At 51.5% G+C, this 18,009-nt stretch overlaps 1 protein-coding gene across 1 annotated transcript; it reads left to right on the forward strand.

The window, feature by feature from the left end:
- The first annotated feature begins 5,024 nt into the window (after positions 1–5,024).
- On the forward strand, positions 5,025–11,527 carry INA (internexin neuronal intermediate filament protein alpha). Its single transcript, XM_071446102.1, has 3 exons — positions 5,025–6,029; positions 9,451–9,575; positions 10,134–11,527. Exons 1-3 carry the CDS (start codon positions 5,097–5,099, stop codon positions 10,405–10,407), a joined length of 1,332 nt encoding a protein of 443 aa, XP_071302203.1. The 5' UTR covers positions 5,025–5,096; the 3' UTR covers positions 10,408–11,527.
- The last annotated feature ends 6,482 nt before the right edge of the window (positions 11,528–18,009 follow it).

Genomic DNA, 18,009 nt, shown 5'->3' on the forward strand with positions numbered 1-18,009 from the left:
ATGCAGTCTCCATCCCTGAGGACAAGGACATTCAAAACCCACCTGGACACATCCCTATGTCACATGGTCCGGGTGACCCTGCCTTCTCAGGGGAGTTGGATCGGAAGATCTCCAGAGGTCTGTTCCAACCCTAACAATTCCGTGATTCAGCGTGGCAGCTCACAGAACAACCACACAGCCCTTCCTCAGCAGCCTCTTCCAGGCCTGGCATCGCTCCACACAAAATGTCTGGGGCTGCATCCCCGGGCCTGCACCTCCCTGGCGTGCCTGAGCTCCCACAGTTCTGTCAGCCAGACCCTGCATTGCTGTACCACATAATGCTCATTTTCAAAATCTGTTACAAGGCTACTTTGTGTTAGTTTGCCATTGAGTTTATAATACCTTGAGCTAGCAGCTTAAGGAAGCATGGGCTTCAGTATCAAATAAAAACCTAGTCACTCTACTTTGACATCAGCTCCCCATGCTGCACAATGTTCATTTATTTTTAAGCTCCACAATGGCTAAGAGAGCCAGAGCTTTGGTTAAAATGATGTGATTAATCATTGATACTTTAGGGAGTGTGTCTGCAGGGCGGGCTGGGACAAGGCTGGGGTCAGTGTGTGCCCCATCTGCTGCCAGGAGGGTGGTGAGGAGGTCCCCAAGCAGCTGGGGTGGTCGGGGGTGATGGCTGGGGGCTTGGGGGACAGTGACCACAGTAACGGGCAGGCGTGTCCCATCCCAGTCTACTGTGAGCACAGACTACATCCCTCACACCTCCAGGCACGGCCACTAGGTTGGGCAGGCTGAGGGATCATTGTGCAGAGCACAAACTGCCTGTGGTGCCCCCCAAGTTGTGCCACACTGGGTCAGCACCGCCACAAAAAGCTCACAGCAAAACAACCCTCCCCAGCAAAACAAGCCTCGCTTTTTCTGTCTGTTTTTCCTGACCCTGGAGGGCTGGAAAAGGCCTCACATTGGGATTCTGGCCACCTCAGGTTGATCCCTGCCAGCGACAAGGGTGATGGCAGCCATCCATCTGCCCCACCTCATGCAGGCCCACGCTGGTGTGCCAAGCCCCTGGAACACTCATTCAATCTCCTTTTCCACACCTCAGTGGTAGCCAGAGGTAAGCAGCAGCTCTTCTGTCCCCACTGCCATGATGCTTCCTTTATCTCCCCAAGGACTCCCTCAGCTTTTCCTACTGCCCTCCACTCTGCTCTGGGTCATAAGTCTCTGCCACCACCCTCTGGCACAGGGACACGCAGCTGGGCAGGGTTTTGCTGACTTGGCCCATTGTACCTCTCCAGGCTCTGTCAGCCTTGATCTATCCCCTTCCAAGGGGAAACACCCAACAGCAACAGAACTATTAGTTCTGGCTGTAGCAAAGTCCATTTTTGGTGCCAAGCCTCTGGCAGGGAGGCACTGCTCACCAGGGAAGCTCAGCCTGCACTTCCCAATACCCTGGGACATCTCCCAGCATCTGCACCGGGCCCCCAAGCAAGAGTTTTTGCTAGGAGATGCAGCCACCTGTATTTGTCATTTCCATGCATCCTCATGGCAGGGCTCCTCCTGAAATGTCTGTCTGTGTGTCTCTCCAACACATAACCCCAGAAGACTCACTGAAGCCAACAAGGATGACTAAAAATGTGAAATGGCTTGTCTGTGAAGGAAAATGAAATAGACAAAAACCTTTCAGCCTAGGGAAGAGGTGAAGTGGGGTAAGGCAGAGGTCTGCAAAATTCTGCACAGGAAGAAACCATATCCCAGCTCTTCCACTGTGTCCCACAAGCCAGGGACATGGAATGAAATTAGCTGGCAGCCACTCTGAAACATGAAAAAAGATGTTTTTTCATAGAGTACATTATCAAACTGTGGATTACAGGGCACAATGGCACACAGGACGTGAACTTGCACTGATTAGATAAGGGCCAGTAAACAGAGATGTGACTGCTGTCTGGGGAGCCCCAGAGCTGCAGACAGACAGAACCAGAGAAGTTATACCAAAGAAGCATGAATCTCCCACTGTGAGAAACAAACTCCTGAGTTGGAGGGATCCAGTACAGCCGTTTTCCTACTTTTGTGTGTTTGTGTGTGTACAATTAAGCAAATGCCTCCGTCCTCCTTATGGGTGTGTTTAGCACTTACATGTTTTCTCCCTGACTTTACTGCCCTGACCCAGAGAGCTCTACCTCCTGCAGGGGGCCAGACCCATCTGTGCCACAGGAGATCTGGCAGCAGCCTCCTGGATGACACTGCAGAAAGGGATCTGCCTTTTTCCCTCTCATGAAGCTGCTGTGGTGAGGCTGGGTGGTGAAGCAGCTCCCCAGAGCTTTAGTTTCATGTGCTGTGCTGGCCAGGAGGTGTGTGTCCCACTGCCATGTGTGCACAGCTCAGAGTGTGGCTTTTCCCTGTGACTCACAAGCCCAGGCAGATTGCAGCTCAGGAGATAAGTGGTTTAATGAGCCTCATCAGCAGACAGATGCTGTGTGGAGGGTACCACAGAGCTTTAAGGAGTCCTCCTGCTGTCTCACATACAAGACTTGGTCTTTGAAGTAACTAGGAGGTACAGAATGGTCTTGGGTAATTTAATCTCTAATACAACCCGTCGTTGTTTCATTGGTGTACAATTCTTAGCTATAGGACTGCTTCTCTTTGGTTTTCTGCTTGTTTTCTAGCCTCATAAAGCTCCCTCTGATGTCACGTGTCTGTGGTGCAACAGTTACTCAAGTGTCAAGGTTTCCTGATGCTGAAACATCATCACAGGCACTGTTGTGCTTTTGGTTTGTGCCCTCTTGTCCAGCTTTTCATCTCGTCTCAGGTCTGACATGCCAGAGTTGAGCTTTTCTCCAGCCTTGGAGTCCCAGCCTTGTTCTGCAGGACAGCAGCGCTCACTGTAGCTTAGTGACTCTGATCCCTTGTGCTCATTCAGCCACACGGTTCCAGCAGTCACACCAGCAACTGGCGCAGGTCTCAGCTGTTTCATGCAGCTCCTTCTGGGTGTGTAAATGATGTCAGAACACCTCAACCCCTTTCCCGGAGGCAAAGGGATTTTATCCCAGGGTCTTTCCCCATGGGAGTCAGCACTTCTACTACCTTGTAGTTCATGTGCTGGAGGAGACTGTGATACTCCTAACTCAGCTGTTAGGGTACATATGTGTGGCAGTGCTAAAACAGCATGAGTGAGGAAGCCAGGGTAAGCTGCACCCCACTTTTCCACGGCAAAGAGAACCACAGAAGACTCTATCATTAGCAATTAGCATCAGAGTAAAGTCATCAAAGCAATGCCACACACATAACTAAGCAGAGCTGGAAACTTCTCAGTTCTGTGATCAGTTATCTGCAGTAGTAAACCCCTGACTTAGGATATTGTAATGCAGCATAGGAGACACTGAGGAAATGGTAAAAGTCACTTGTGCGTGAGGAGTACATTAAATACCTGGGGAAAAAAACAGACTAAGAAGAAGATTTCTGCCCTGGCAGTGTGAGCCAGGCAGCCCAGGGCAGGGCGAGGATAGCTGGCAGCCCCACCTGTGCCAAGGCTCTCTGCCTGGGATGCTCTGCCATGAAAACGTGAGCTGCTTGGATGATGCAAGCGTGCGGCTCACACTGCAGCTGCACATCGAGCCACCTGTACTGAAGGTATTGCTCAACCACAGCAACAGCTCTTTTGGAAGTCACAGCTCTCTCCAATGCCAGCCCTGGCTTGTTTGTCCTCCCCGCTCATTTGCTGGAACTCCCTCATGCTGTCCTCTGGTCACCTGTGAGGACAAACAGGGATTAGTGGAATAGAGGAACAGGGCATCAGTGCAGATTTCTGTGCCACAGAGATGTACAGCAGGGGACAAGATAAAAATATTTGCTCATTTCACCCATGTTTCTCACACTTAGATCAAAATTAAGTTGTTTTTCCATCTCATAGCTATATTTTGTGCTGCTGCTCCCAGAATCAGTCACTTCTCATTGGTCTCTTGGAGGTCCTGCACTGGGGTGCAGGCAGTGCACTTGGCCTGTAGGTGGGGTGTGCATGTTCCCCCCTTCCTGTCAGTGATACAGCCCTGGGCACTCCCAGCACACCCTAGCCAGTGGGAGGGCTCAGCCTGCTTGCATGGACAGCAGAGAATGTGAAGTGTTTTAGTTCCTGGCACACAACCTGAAGACAAAACCCTCCCTCTGTGTCACCTGTGTTACATCTGGACGGACCATTATCAGTCTTTGTCCTGGTCACACCGTCCTCCAGGCGTACTCCCAACTGTGCACCCCAGCAGTCCCCATCCCCATCCCAAGGAGATCCCACACAGACATTGACACCCTGGTTCTTATCAGAGAAGAGAGGCTGGAACCAAACCCCGCAGCACACCTTCAGCCCAGAGCAAGATTCACAGCACAGCTTCCCTTGAGCATTGGAGGGACAGCTGGGGATACCCCAGCAGGAGTGATTGGTGTGTGTATGTGTGTCTGTCTGTCTGTCTTTTGTCTTTCTGGGTGCCTTTCTGACTCTCTCCACCTGCCCATTTCTGCCTGCTTCCTTCCATCTCTCTTCCTTTCTGCCTCTCTTTGCTAGTGCATCTGTGTGTCTCTCTGAACGGCTGCTTGCCCCTTTGTCTCTCTGGCTCCGAGCATGCGGACGTGTGTGTCTGACGGTGAATGCACCTGATCCTTTTTGCGTGCCTGTGCACTTACTGTCTCTTTGTGTGCGTGTGACCTCGTCCATATGCCTGTGTATGTTTGCATGCCCCTTCTGCGTCCGTGTGATCGTCTATTCCCCACACACATCTCCCCCCACATCCATCCATCCGTCCGTCTATCCTTCCGTCCCGCCCCGTGCCCCGCCCGCTGCCACAGCCCTTCAGCACCGCGGCGCACGGACAGCTCCTGTCTCCTCCCGCCGCGGCGGCACCGCGCACCGCACAGCACCGCGCACCGCGCCGCACCGCGCACCGCACAGCACCGCGTACCGCACAGCATCGCACCGCGCACCGCACCGCACCGCGCCGCACCGCGCACCGCCGCACCGCGCCCCCTCCCCGCCGGAGCGCTCCGCCCCGCGCCCCCTCCGCGCCGCGCTCCGCCCCGCCGTACATAAGCGCCGGCACCGCCGCCGGTGCCCCTCCGCCGCCATGAGCTACAGCGCGGAGCCGGCGGCGCTGGCCGCCTCCTATCGCCACCTCTTCGCGGAGGCTCCGCGGCGCACGGAGATGCTGGCGGGCCGGTGGGCGCGCCCGGGCGCGGAGCCGGAGGCGCTGCGGGAGCGCGGCGCGGAGCCGCGGCGGGCGCGGGGCAGCGAGAAGGAGCAGCTGCAGGGCCTCAACGAGCGCTTCTCCGGGTACATTGAGCGGGTGCGGGCGCTGGAGGAGCGGAACCGGGCGCTGGCGGCGGAGCTGGCGGCGCTGCGGCAGCGCTCGGACGAGCCGCGCCGGCTGGGGCAGCTGCTGGGCGGGGAGCTGCGCGCCCTGCGCGCCCGGCTGGAGGAGGCGCACGGGGAGCGGGCGCAGGCGGCGCTGGAGCGGGCGCGCCTGGCCGAGGAGACGCAGCGGCTGCGGGCTCGCTGCGAGGAGGAGGCGCGGAGCCGCGCCGAGGCGGAGCGGGCGCTGCGCTCCCGGCAGCAGGCGGCCGAGGCGGCCTCCCGCGCCAGCGCCGATCTGGAGCGGCGGGCGGAGGCGCTGCAGGAGGAGCTGGCGGCGCTGCGCAGCGCCCACGCCGAGCACCTCGCCGAGCTGGGCGCCGCGCTCCCGGCCGCGGCCCCGCCGCCGGCCCCGCGGCCCGACCTGGCCGCGGCGCTGCGGGAGCTGCGCGCTCAGTACGAGGCGCTGGCGGCCCGCAACCTGCAGGCGGCCGAGGACTGGTACCGCGCCCGCTGCGCCCGCCTGCACGAGCGGGCGGCCCGCAGCCAGGAGGCCGTGCGCGCCAGCCGCCGGGAGGCCGGCGAGTGCCGCCGCCAGCTCCAGGCGCGCCTGGTGGAGATGGAGAGCCTGCGCGGCGCTCACCAGTCCCTGGAGAGGCAGCTGCAGGAGCTGGAGGAGCGGCACAACGCCGAGGCCGCCGGCCTGCAGGTGAGCCGGGCGGTGCCGGGTACTGGGCGGCGCCGAGCATCCTTCCCCCGCGCCATCCGCACCAGTCGGCTCCTCCATCCCAGCCGCCACCCCCTGTAATGTGTAGCACCGGGAATCTCATCCCACGCAAACACCCGGCGCGATGCCGCACCGGTACCCGCGTCCCCGCACTCTCCCTCCCCTGGTCCCGTGCAGCGCTGAGCATCTCTGCGGCCTGCGAAGTGCCGCAGCGCAGCTCTGTCCCCTGCAGCAGCCCCTCCCGCAGTTCTGTGCAGCGCTGGAACCCCCCGGCCCCATGCGGTGTCCCCCCGCCCCGCATCGCTCAGCACCATCGCCCGCGCTGTCCCGATCAGTGCTGCGCTACACAAACACCCCCGGCACGGAACGGCACGGAACGGCACCCACCCCTCTTGCCTTGTGCAGCACCTACCCATGCAGGCGGTGCCCCTGCAGCGCTGTGCAGCGCCAGGCATCCCTGCAGCCTTCCCACCACCCAGGATCTGCACACAGATCCTGCCCCACCACGGCATTGCCTGCTGCCTTCACCCTTTGTCCAGAGGCCAAACCCCAAAGGGCAGATTTTGGGGACGCAGGCCAGCACACCCCTTCCAACGCTCCCTTCCTGCTGGGGACATCCTGCACGAGGTAGCGCTGTTTGGGGCATCGATCCGTCCCTGTCCCTTAAGGATCAGGTCCAAAATTGCCTACACATTGTTGTGGGCAATTCCTTGAAGCTGTCTGCCCAGGTTTGGCCCTTTGCCCTGTGGCCTAGCTCTTGGCACCTGCACTGCAGAAATTGGAGCTCTGCAAAGGTTAAGTCTGGGCTTGCAGAGAGATCCCAGCATTTTTTATGTCTGTGGAAAGACCCAGGTGAGGCAGACACTGAGTGCTCCATAGCTCTTATTCCATTACTGCAGTATTGCCACATTTTCTCGCTACAGGGAAATGTTCATGATTTATAATAAAATGAATCATGAGATTGTTCTATTATATGGCTGTTAAATGATCTGTGTTTTCTAAATCAAGCCATTTCCTTCTAAATACTGAAACAACTGCTTTAATCATACATGGAGGGCTCAAGTAATGCCTTGTCATTTCCAAGGCCAAATTTTGCCAGGTGCTCTAGAATTTGTGGCTTAGTTCCAAGCTGCTTGCAAGCTTCCTGAATAGTTGTGGTGGTCTTCAACAATTTTTGTGGAAATAGGCAATATAAAATATTATCTATAGTGAAAACATTATACACAGTAATCTTCTCAAATACTCTTGATGCCATGTGAAAGAGGGGTCCTAGGAACAACCTATCAGTTGGGGAAAAAAATTTAAGCAACTGGATTAAGCAGCACCATAATTGAAATTGCTTTAGTGACAACATGGCAGTGCTTTTCTCTATGACCCTCAGGATCTACTTTATGTGCAGCAATACTTAAAAGTCCATTGAACAATATGTGTATCAGCTAAGCAATTTCCTTGGCTGCAAACAGTGGAAAAGGTGGGAAGTGTGTCTTAAAAGAGAATATTCCTATTGTCTGAGCTTTTAAAATGATCCTGCTAAAGCAGGGGCATGTCTTTATAATTGTGGGCTGTCCAGTAAAATCTGAACCAACATGCAAGAGCTTTTTATTAGGGGACAGGTTTGCAGTGGTGTGAGGAGGGGATTTTTATTCTACCAGCTGGCAGAACTGGGTTGTGGAAGAGAGGTGCAGATCAGGAACAAGGACAATCAGTTTTGAAAGAGCTTTTTGTTCATGTGGACTACAGGCAGAGGGAAGAGGGCTGGAGGCACAAAGAGTCACAGCAATGAGAGTGGAGCTGTCCAGGGTGGGGATCACCTCAAGTCATTCCCTCCTGCCCTGGCTGGGTACAGCAGCACTCTGTCTGCATCAGAGCAGAGGCTTTAACCTCTACAGCAGCAGCAGCAGCAGCAGCAGCAGCAGCAGCAGCCGTGTCCTGCAGCTTCTCAGTCAATAAACTGCCCCAATGAACTCCTCAGAGGCACAGCCTCTTGCAGATCTTTTGCTGTGGAAAATGGTCAGGGCAGCACAGGTCAAGGAGAGACCACAAGGATGGCTCCTAAATCACATCCTGCAAGGCTGGCTGTGCTCAGCTAATCCAACTGTGACATGCTCTGTGCTGCATTCAGGATGAGCTGCTGCTCTGAGGGGCTCTGCTCAAACAGGGCCCACTGCAGCAGGGTCAGCACAGCTCCCTGCTCCTTGGGCAGCCCCACATGCTTTCATTGTCTCTGCACTGTCCACGAGGGAGGTTAGGCAGGAAAGGAAGCTGGGGACATGATAGGAATGGGATGGGGACAAGATGAGGATGATGTGGCAGGACAAAGTGCGTTTGCTGGAACAGAGGATCTGGAAGCAATTGCAAAGTCCTGACTCTGGGAGGGGATGCAGGAGAGTGGAGGTTGGCAGTGGCCATTGCAGGGCTCTGTAGGCAGGGCTACATCGTGGCTTAAGTGCAAACTGCTGACTCATTCCTGTTCTAAATCACGCTCCTCTGGTGGCACAGTGGGGCAGCTGGCAGCAGGAAACCTGATTGGGAAGAGCCTTATGGGAGCAGGTTTCACTGCTTTCAAGCTGCTACTTGGATACCTAGATGCATGTGGGAAAAATACAGACTGCTTTTGTTCTGAGAAAAAAAAATCGAACAAAACATTAGTCTCCTTTGTTAGCAGGAATTCTGGCCTTAGAGTCCTCCACATCACAGGTATAACTGGTTATAAGGGACAAAAGGCAGGGTAAAGCTGGCAGGAAGGATGCTAGAAGGACACTGCTGTCCAGCTGAGCACCCTGGCTCTTGCAGGGCAGGCCCCCATCTCTGTAATCTCCCCAAATCCCCACATTCAGAATCCTCCACTTTGAGGCTCTGAGGCATTTTCCCAGGAAGGTGACAGACTTCCCCACCTGGAGGGGACCCCTGGCAGCAGCATCTCTCCTTCCACACCCTGGAAGCATGTCCCAACCCTTCTTAAGCCCTGCAGATGCAGACTGCAGCCTTTCTTCTCCTCTGCTGCAGTGCATGGTGCTTTCACTTGTCTTGTTGAGCCACTGCCGCTGCTTTGAAGACGTTTAAGCCCAAAACTTCCCTCTGTAGCAGCCTGCCTTTCCCCCACAGGACTGGGGGTCCCACCACCATGCACTATTTGCCCATCTCACAGACCCCACTGCAGATGGGAACTACATGAATCCATCAATTCCCCACTGCACACTCTCACAAGCCAGGCCTAGTGCTCTGCCTGCTTCTTCATCCCTGCTAGCATGACATCTCATGGTCCCAAGCCCCTGGTGGGATGGGCCATCGTGGATCAACTGCCCATTGCAACTTCCCTGTCTCTACAATGGGCAAAGCAGAGTGGGACTGAGGGAGAAGTCCCTGCTCCAAAACACTGGGCTGAGCACCCTTGCCTTTGCAGGACACCATTGGACAGCTGGAGGATGACCTGAGAAACACCAAAAATGAGATGGCTCGGCACCTGAGGGAGTACCAAGACCTGCTCAATGTCAAGATGGCCCTTGATATCGAGATAGCTGCCTACAGGTAAGGCTACTCTATTCCTGCTCTACCTGGGCACTTCCCAAACCCAATCCCCTGACCCCCACTAGGCTGGGGTATTTTCAAGAGCCCAGAAAATACTTGGGTACACATTCCAGGAGCACCACAAGCATGTTCATCTCCCCCACCTGGGTCTGCCATACTCCTGCCTGGGGAGCAGCCATGGCTCCATGTCCTGCCTCGCTCTAGCAGCTGTGAACCACTTCCCTCAGCCACCCCAGAAGCATTAAAAAATAATGGACACAGTTGGGGCTGGACACTTGTCTCTCTTGCAAAGTTAAAAGTAGATGCAAAAGGCTGTGCTTTGGGTATTTATTTTCCTGGTGTTTCTGGAGACAAAAAAAGGGAGAAAGTTGCTTTCATGTACCCCATATTGCAAGTCTTCCAAAAATGGATGACCAAAATATGATTTTGAATCAGTTTCATGGTGCAGTGTGACCTGTGGTGATGGCTTGGACTTGTCTGCAGGGCACAACATGCTCTCAAGTTTTGTAGATGTTTCACATCCCCATACTAACCTCTTCCCTTGTGATGTGCTTGCAGGAAGCTGCTGGAGGGAGAGGAGACCCTCTTCAACATAGGAAGTGGCGGCCTTACATCTCTCAATTCTCTCCCCAGCCCCACTTACTCCTTCCAGCCAAGGAGCTTTAGTTCCTCTACTCTGTCCTTCAAAGAGGAGGAGCAAGGAGAGGTTATTAAAGTGACCTCTAAAATATCATCCAGCAGGGCTGAGGTGATTGAGGGGACCATAACCTCTGTCAAGAAGAGAGGGAGGTTAAACCTGCATGGAGGAATCCTTGCCAATGCAAAGATGTAACCATCAGGACCCTGTTCACAAGCATTTGAGGGGGAACAGTCTCCACTCGGCCTTGAAACTGCTCCTCTGGGCACAAAGCCGCACTGGGCTCGCAGGAAGCCTCCCTTAAAAACACAAAACCCCCCGGGGACACCAACCCAGGGGTGGCTTCCTTGCGGGTCCTGCCACTCAGAGGCCGAGCTTGGCACATTGCTCCCTTTTAAATGGGGTGGGGGCACACAGGACAGGTAGCTAGAGATGCATGTTGGTCATTGTGGTGGTGGCACATGGACTCGTAACACGCTCCCTCTCTCCTCCTGCGGCGAGCGAGGGGCAGCCAGCTGGGAAGGCTGCTGAGCCAGCTCTCCGAGGAGGGGAGGGAAACAACTCAACATGTTTACTGTAACTAGTTTCATCAATTATCCAAATCCATGTACAGCTAAACTCTTCCCCACTTCTCAAACTGTAGCCATTCACTTTTAACCCTAGAAGCACAGAAATAGCCATACTGGACTGTAACCGCACCTGACATCTGATCTCAGCCACGTATGTTTTGAACTATAAGGAATGTTACTTTTTCTTTGTACTGACAAATCTTGTTTTCTGACAGCACTAGTCAAGCCAGGCACGTGGGGTTTATAAGCAGCAGGCACAGGGCAGGGAAATGCTACACTGGAGGTGAAGGCAGCACCATGCTGCGGGGTATCACTGTCTCCAAAATATGAGGGTCTGAGGGCCCCTTGTTAGGCTGCACAGTGCTCACATGAAAACCCTGTGCCTAGATTAGCATCGTGCCCCAGCCAGCACTGGGAGGCTGCAGGACTCCTGAACACCAGCCCGCAAAGCATCCTTGTCTCCGCTCTAACTGTTCCAAGGTGTGCCAAATTTGATATAGGATTTAACAACCATAGGTTTCCTTCAATGCCTTAAATTGCCAGCGATCGCTTTTGCAAGAGCCGGAGCCGCCGCGTGTTGTGTGTCAGTGCCCTGGCAGGGAGGGCAATCAGCACCAGACCTTGCTGCCCTCACGGTGCTGCCAGAGTAGTTCCTGGAACCAGCAAATTGTTTGCTCGCACTCTTTCCTCTTCTATTGTAAGGCACAAGTTAATAATTAAAAAAAGAAATAGTTGTGTGGATCAAACTGAGCTGTTTGTTGTTTTTGCTGCTGCGTCATCTTGGGAACGCATGTCGGTGTCCGGCCCTCAGCTGGTCCCGTGCCCAGCAGTCCCTCTGGGCCCCTGCAAAGAACCTGGGGTTGGGGTGCAGCTGCCAGCCCCTCCTGCTGGGGTTGCAAGGTAAGGCTGGACCCACTGATGGCAGTGGGGCCCCATCTGGGGCTCACCCAAGTGCCTGTCATGGTGGCCCTGCAGTGTGGAAGAGTTCATGGCCAGCTGGCTGAGGGATCAAGGTCTGCCACGGCCAAGTGCACCCTCATTTGCTCAGGAAATGGACTCTGAGGCTGTGATTTGCATCACACCCCTGACAGTTCAGTCCCAAGGTACCTGTTATCCTGTTATTTCCTCTCCACACTGCCTGTGTGCTCAGGGGTTAGAAACAGCCTCGTGCTTTCCCTGCACAATTGAAGATAAAGTGAATTACACAAGAGCAGATGAAGAACAGAGGGTGCATCCACCTCCCAGGTAAATCCAGTAGTTACAAATGCTGTGACCAGCAGTGGTTTATATTTGGAAGATGCACACATTCTGCTTGAGATGTACCTGTAGAGGGAAAAAGCACAGGCAGCTTCCCGCTGGGTGGCCCTGCCAGAGCACACTGTCCTGTTGCCTTTCCATTCCTGCTTTGTTGCACCATGTCGTGGCAATCTGCCCCAGAGCCCCAGGGACACAGTGTGACAGTCACAGCCTTCTCCACCAGAGCTGCAGGACAGGAGCAGCATGGCTACACCTTGGTCCTGTCACACTGGTAACCCTGGGGACCATGGACAGGCTGCTCACTGTGGGGTGACAGCCCTGGGCAGGGCAGCCCTGCAGGTGGGTGAAGCAAGGGGCACTTTCCAGAGGCAGGGGAGGGGTCCCAGGGCATGGCTGGAGCAGTGCAGCTCACCAGCAGCCTCCAGCAGAACAGCACAGAGCAACTTGGGGTGCCCAGGCAGAGCCTGGGGGAGCCAGCACCTGCAGAGTTAAGCCCAAGGCACTGGCACACAAAACAAGATCAAGAAATGTCCAAATATCTCCTGGCTGAGCTGTCAGTTAGGAAATGCAAACACACAGTATTTCTCCCAGTCCATAGAGGGAATAAAAAGCAGATGTGACTGTACAGCTAATGAAATGTACTCTGAATCTCAAACACTCTCCAGCGCTGCCGCTTTCTGTCCCTTGAGCACAAGCAGCCTGACCTGTCCTTTGTTCTCAGCACAATCCTCACTCAGAATTCCTGCTTGCTCAGCTAACTGGATGCTAATAATGAAGCTGGGAATTTTACTTTGGTGATATCAATGTGAAGGGGCTGCAGTGGTGGAGCAGGACAGAGGAGCTGCGGGAAGGACAAGAAACTATTTTGGAAAATGACTGCAGTGCGAGGGCCAGCCCAGAGATTTCCTGCATTTCTGGAGCTCTGCAGCAGTTTGGTGCTGTCTCATGGTGTTAAACTCCAGAGGTGACAGAGGGACAACAGGCAGGGAGGCCCATATCTAAACTCTCCTTTTCTTTATGAGAAAAAAAATGACAGGAAAGAGGGACAGGCCTGGCTGAACATGTTGCCAATGCTGACCTCTATCACCGTCCAGGCCTCCTTTTCCAGTGCTATCTTCTTCAGAGTGCCTCCTTTTACCTGCCTGCTTACATGCACCAGAAGGCTTCTACAGTGAAACCATAAGATAGAACTGGACAATAAATCCTCCTTTGTGGTCCCATTTTTCTTACTGGGTTAAACACCCAGGCTGCCAGAGGGAAGGAGTGAGTCACACTGCAGATGCTGAAAGATTTATACCTCTATAAAACCTGGACCTCTTGGATAAAAGGCAGCTGTGGACACGGACTGCACCATCAGCTCAGGAAGCAGCAGAGTGCAGCTATTTCTCCATGATACTGCCTTTCCTTCATCTTTATGCTGGGGAGAACGTGAGTTCCACACAGTGAGACAAATTCCCACCACTGGCCTGGCTGTTTGTTTTTTTCCCTGGATGTAGATGCTGGCCCATGCAGTGGAGATGTAGAGCTCCTTGAAAACAGACCTGCACACGGAGAAGTTTTGCTAATGATGCTTTTCTAGATGCTGCAATTCATTAAAAAGTAAGCCAAAGAAAAAGCAGCCAAAGAAAAAAAATTACCCACAAACCCCAATTTCCCTTTGGCAGGAATGCAAACATCTCCTTTTCCAGAGTGAGGAAGAATGCTGTCATTCAGAAAGAAGGAATCAATAAGCAATTCAGAGCAGAGTCTCTTCCGGCACCTTTGGCTGGGTCCAGCCAATTCTCTCTTTGCCAGCTCTTGGCACAGACACCTCTTTAAGGGATAAAGAGCTTCTTCCTGCTGTGAGTGACCCACACAGAGCCCTAACACAGCAGCCAAACAGATGTTTCTGAATGATCAAATGTCCCCATCACTGGGGTTTGACACTTGGAAGCAGAGTTTATGTCAAAATAGCACAAGCAGCGCCAGCTCATTCGAGCAAGACTTCAGAGGCCTGTGGGAATAAGGATCCCTTGATAAATGCAGCACAACATCCAAACAGGGCATGGCTTGGGGTGGGGTGGGAGAATTTTCATTAACCCTGGTCTGTTCCAGTGCTTCCAGCTGAACCAAAGGGCTACAGAGCTGGGGAAAGCATTCCTACAGACTGTGCAGGGGTCTTCATCCAAAACCCAGCTCAACCAGAGATGAGCCTGCAACTCTGCCAAACAATTACATCCTTGTTGAAACAGACATTGTGCTGGCCAGAACTGACATAAAGCATAACATGAAGAAGGAACAGTGTCCATGCTAAACATCTGCTTAGACAGCAGGGAAATGCCCAGAAAATGCCAGAGTGCAATTCCCGAGCCCCAGGTACACATTCACTTGCTGATGGTAGCAAAGCTCTTGAGGTGCTGTATCAGTTCCAAAACAACAGAGGCCCAAAGTCCATTCCTAGCACAGCAGGGTCACTCTGCTCCTTTGCCTTTGGATTGAGAGGCAGCTGCTGCCTGCCTGCATGCCAGAGAGCACAAGGAGAAACAAGTTCTTGGCTCTCCAATGTCCAGAGCAGCCTTGTAAATGCTCTGACAGACACGTAGTCATCCCCTGAGATGATGCACATGCAGACCCAAGTGTGGTCTGTAAGAAAAAGCTGTTTGGAGATGCCATTTGGAAAAGCTGAGATCAGACTGAAAAACATGGTTTGCACTGAGGCTCAGAACATCATTAAGTTTAAGCAAATTTTCAATGGAATTGCAAAAAACAACCAAACAAAAAAGAAACCCTAAGCCCTAGATATGACACCTCATTAGCAAATTCCTAGTCTACCAATGAGACCTGAGAGATGTATGAATAAGAATGCCTGAAGCAAGCCAAAATGATTCAGCAAGCCAAAACATTAAGGCTAGATTCTTAAGAAAGCAAGGATTATAGGACCATACTGTGACTCCATGTCCTCTTTACCCCCTACATCCTCCCCTTATCATTTCTTATGCTCATCAGCTTAACTTCAGCCACATTTGAGAGCACTGGAAGTCTCAAAGGTACCAAACCCTTCTCAGTTTCAGGCTCTCAGGTACACAGGTGACACATCCTCATGGACTGAGAGAAGCTGAGCTTCCCCTAGTGGACACCAGAAAATCCATTCAGAGCACAGAGGTTATGGATGCCTCAACACCAGGGGCTCCAAAGTAGCTCTCACAGGAATACACAATTTTTTTCAATCTTTGCCAAGTCTCCACCACCCACTTTTCTACTGTTCATGTTTCCTTTGGAAGAAAACAGACATTTTAAGCTTCCATTTCCAAATAGACTATTTTCCCACACAATTAGAAAATACAAGTTCTCTTTTCTTCTTTGGGACACATTTATTTTGCAGACCACTGCTGTATTTGACACAAATGCACTGTTTAACATTAAATCCAAACCCAGAAAAGATGGTGACACAGCTCCAGCAAGAATTCTGCAGTTGCAGGGCAGCCAATTAATATTGCATTTCACCTCAGATGTGATTACCATTTCTCTCTCAAAAATAATAAAATTTGATCTGTCCAGTGATTAAACCTGTATCTATGGCAACATTCCAAAACCTCAGTCAATGAATATCTTTTGGCTCATTCAATAAGGGTCTCTTAGAGATGACATGGTAAAATTCCATTTGTGGTCACCTTGCTTCTCTTTCTGCTGAACTAATTAGTGTTACAGAAGAACCACAAGGTAGAGAAACCAAATAAAAAGCAGAAGTGAAGAGAATGCACCATTTGCAACACTTCTCCATCTCTCAGATGCAGAATTATGACAGAGCAGATATTTATGACAGCCTAAACGGCACATTTTAAAGAACCTAAACACTCAGGCTGGCCCTTGGTGCATTCTATTGAATATATTATAAGATTCATGGGGACAATGTGACAATCTCTTTAAAAGCAAGACATGCAATACATAAAAACTCCTATATCTCTTAATAGTCTTTCTCTCAAGTGTTGGAATGAATCCTTCCACTCATTTGTATTGACCACAAATTTCATACTAATGATATTCCACACTAATAAAAAGTAAAACCAGAAATGCCAGGGATGTAATTTTCCTAGTGACTGTTAAAAATGTATTAATGTAAGTCACTGCACATAAATGATTAATGATTCCCTGAAAATAAATTCAACATGGACTAGCATTAGACAAGCTTGACTGGTTTTTCAATAAAACTCTTTGGTTGTTTCACATCTACAGAAATCAGTTTTAAGAGCTCCCCTGGCTCATGTGTGCCACAGTCTGGTGGCAGTGCAGAGCCACGCTGGGTGCACTGTTGTGTTCAGGACATAAATGACAGCTGTCCCTGGCCATTGCAGGTCCCCTCTGCTTAGAGGGCTCAGCTGCACATTTCAGCAGCCTCTTGAACCTTATTTTCTTCTTACACTGAACCTGAATACAAAGAAAACAGGCAGAATGCAACCAGTGTGACTCTGGTCACAACTTGATTGTAGCTTGATTCTGCATTTATAAGAAATCTGGAAACTAAGGCTCATCATCTCCTCTTGCTGGGAATTAGCAGGTCTGTAGAGAACTCAGAATTATGCTGCATTATAAGCAGTATTTAATAAGGATCTGTGTTAGCCATGATGCTGGTAAGAAGACAGTGAGAAAGGAAAACCAGAATTATCTCATCAAGTAAAGAAACAATAGTGTCTGTAAAACAATGAATGAGTCCAAGCACACGTTCCCTCACTCCAGAGCACAAGGCTGGCTCATCTCCCACGAGGGCAGAGATGCCATCCCATAGACGGCCTGTTGTTACAGATGCTCCTCTATCATCAGGACCAAAAGTGGCTGGAGGCAAGCCAAGGTTAAAAGGAGACCAACAGAAATAAAACAGCAGCAGGAGAGCTGAAAGAAGATTGGCACATTTTAAAGCAAGCAGCCTGATTATGCAGGAAACCACAGAGCCTCAGCTCAGCCTTGGCAATAGCTAAAGGTCACCCTGCTGCACAGGATGTGCCCCAGGGGACCTGCAGCACTGGAGAGGAGGAACACATCAGTGCCTTCAGGTGAAAGAAAGCAGGATGTTCAGCCAGGAAAATGATGCTAAAAATACACTTTCTGAAGGCAGGTGAGGAAGAAATAGAGAGAAGTGGACAAAAGGGAAATAACAGGTCACTAAGCATTCATATCAAAAATACCACAGGCTACAGGCCTTCAATCCTCCTCGTTAAGCCACCAAAAGGGTGAAGAAGGGAGTGTTGGCCTTCAGCACCTTAGCTGGCATATGATTTACCCTACAGGAAAATGCTTTGAAGATATCCAGGAGGCCCTTTCTATTTTTGAAAAGCAGAATTTGACACTGACATTAGTGCCAGTGGCAGCACAGCCCTCTTGGGGCCCTGAAAGTCAAATGCATCCTAGAATGACATTAATTTGAATTAACTATCAGCTTCTATACAGCTGTTAAACTCTGCACATGAGCTCTTCTGTAGATGAGAAGTTCAAGCCAGGGTTAAGGGTGAATTTGCAATGTAAAATGTGACTATACTGATAATGATTTTTTAGCAGAGAGCTATAAATTTGAAAACAGACCCCTGAGTGATAATGGAAAAGGAAGGGCAATATTGAGTATTTGAACCAGATGCCTTGATTCTAATGGCAGAGATTCAGTTCACAGGGACTCCAGAACAGCAGCCATAAACATGAGAGACAATAACTGAGAGGTGTCTTTCACTAAAAGATGTTTTTGTTGATGAACGAAGGGGTCCTTTAACTACGCACGATTATGTCTCCTGTATTCCTGTGGAAAAATCATCTTGACTTCTTTACTGAGCTATTTCTCACTAAAATCCTCAGTAAAAGAAGAATCTCAGAGATTTCATTTTATTCCAGCTAACAATACCACACTTAGCTCCAGTGGAGACTCTGGTATTGAATTACCCTTCACCATTCAGCCTCTTAATTGAAATTTGTCATTCTAACAACCCCAGAACACATTCAGCAGTTTCAC

Source organism: Agelaius tricolor, unplaced genomic scaffold, assembly GCF_023055355.1.
Source record: "Agelaius tricolor isolate 1412-34295 unplaced genomic scaffold, bAgeTri1.0.p SCAF_22, whole genome shotgun sequence".
NCBI lineage: Eukaryota > Metazoa > Chordata > Aves > Passeriformes > Icteridae > Agelaius > Agelaius tricolor.

Coding starts and splice junctions, on each gene's coding strand:
- INA (XM_071446102.1), top strand. CDS start 5,097: ATGAGCTACAGCGCGGAGCCGGCGGCGCTGGCCGCCTCCTATCGCCAC. Junction 6,030..9,450: donor CCGAGGCCGCCGGCCTGCAG/GTGAGCCGGGCG, acceptor TTGCCTTTGCAG/GACACCATTGGACAGCTGGA. Junction 9,576..10,133: donor ATCGAGATAGCTGCCTACAG/GTAAGGCTACTC, acceptor ATGTGCTTGCAG/GAAGCTGCTGGAGGGAGAGG.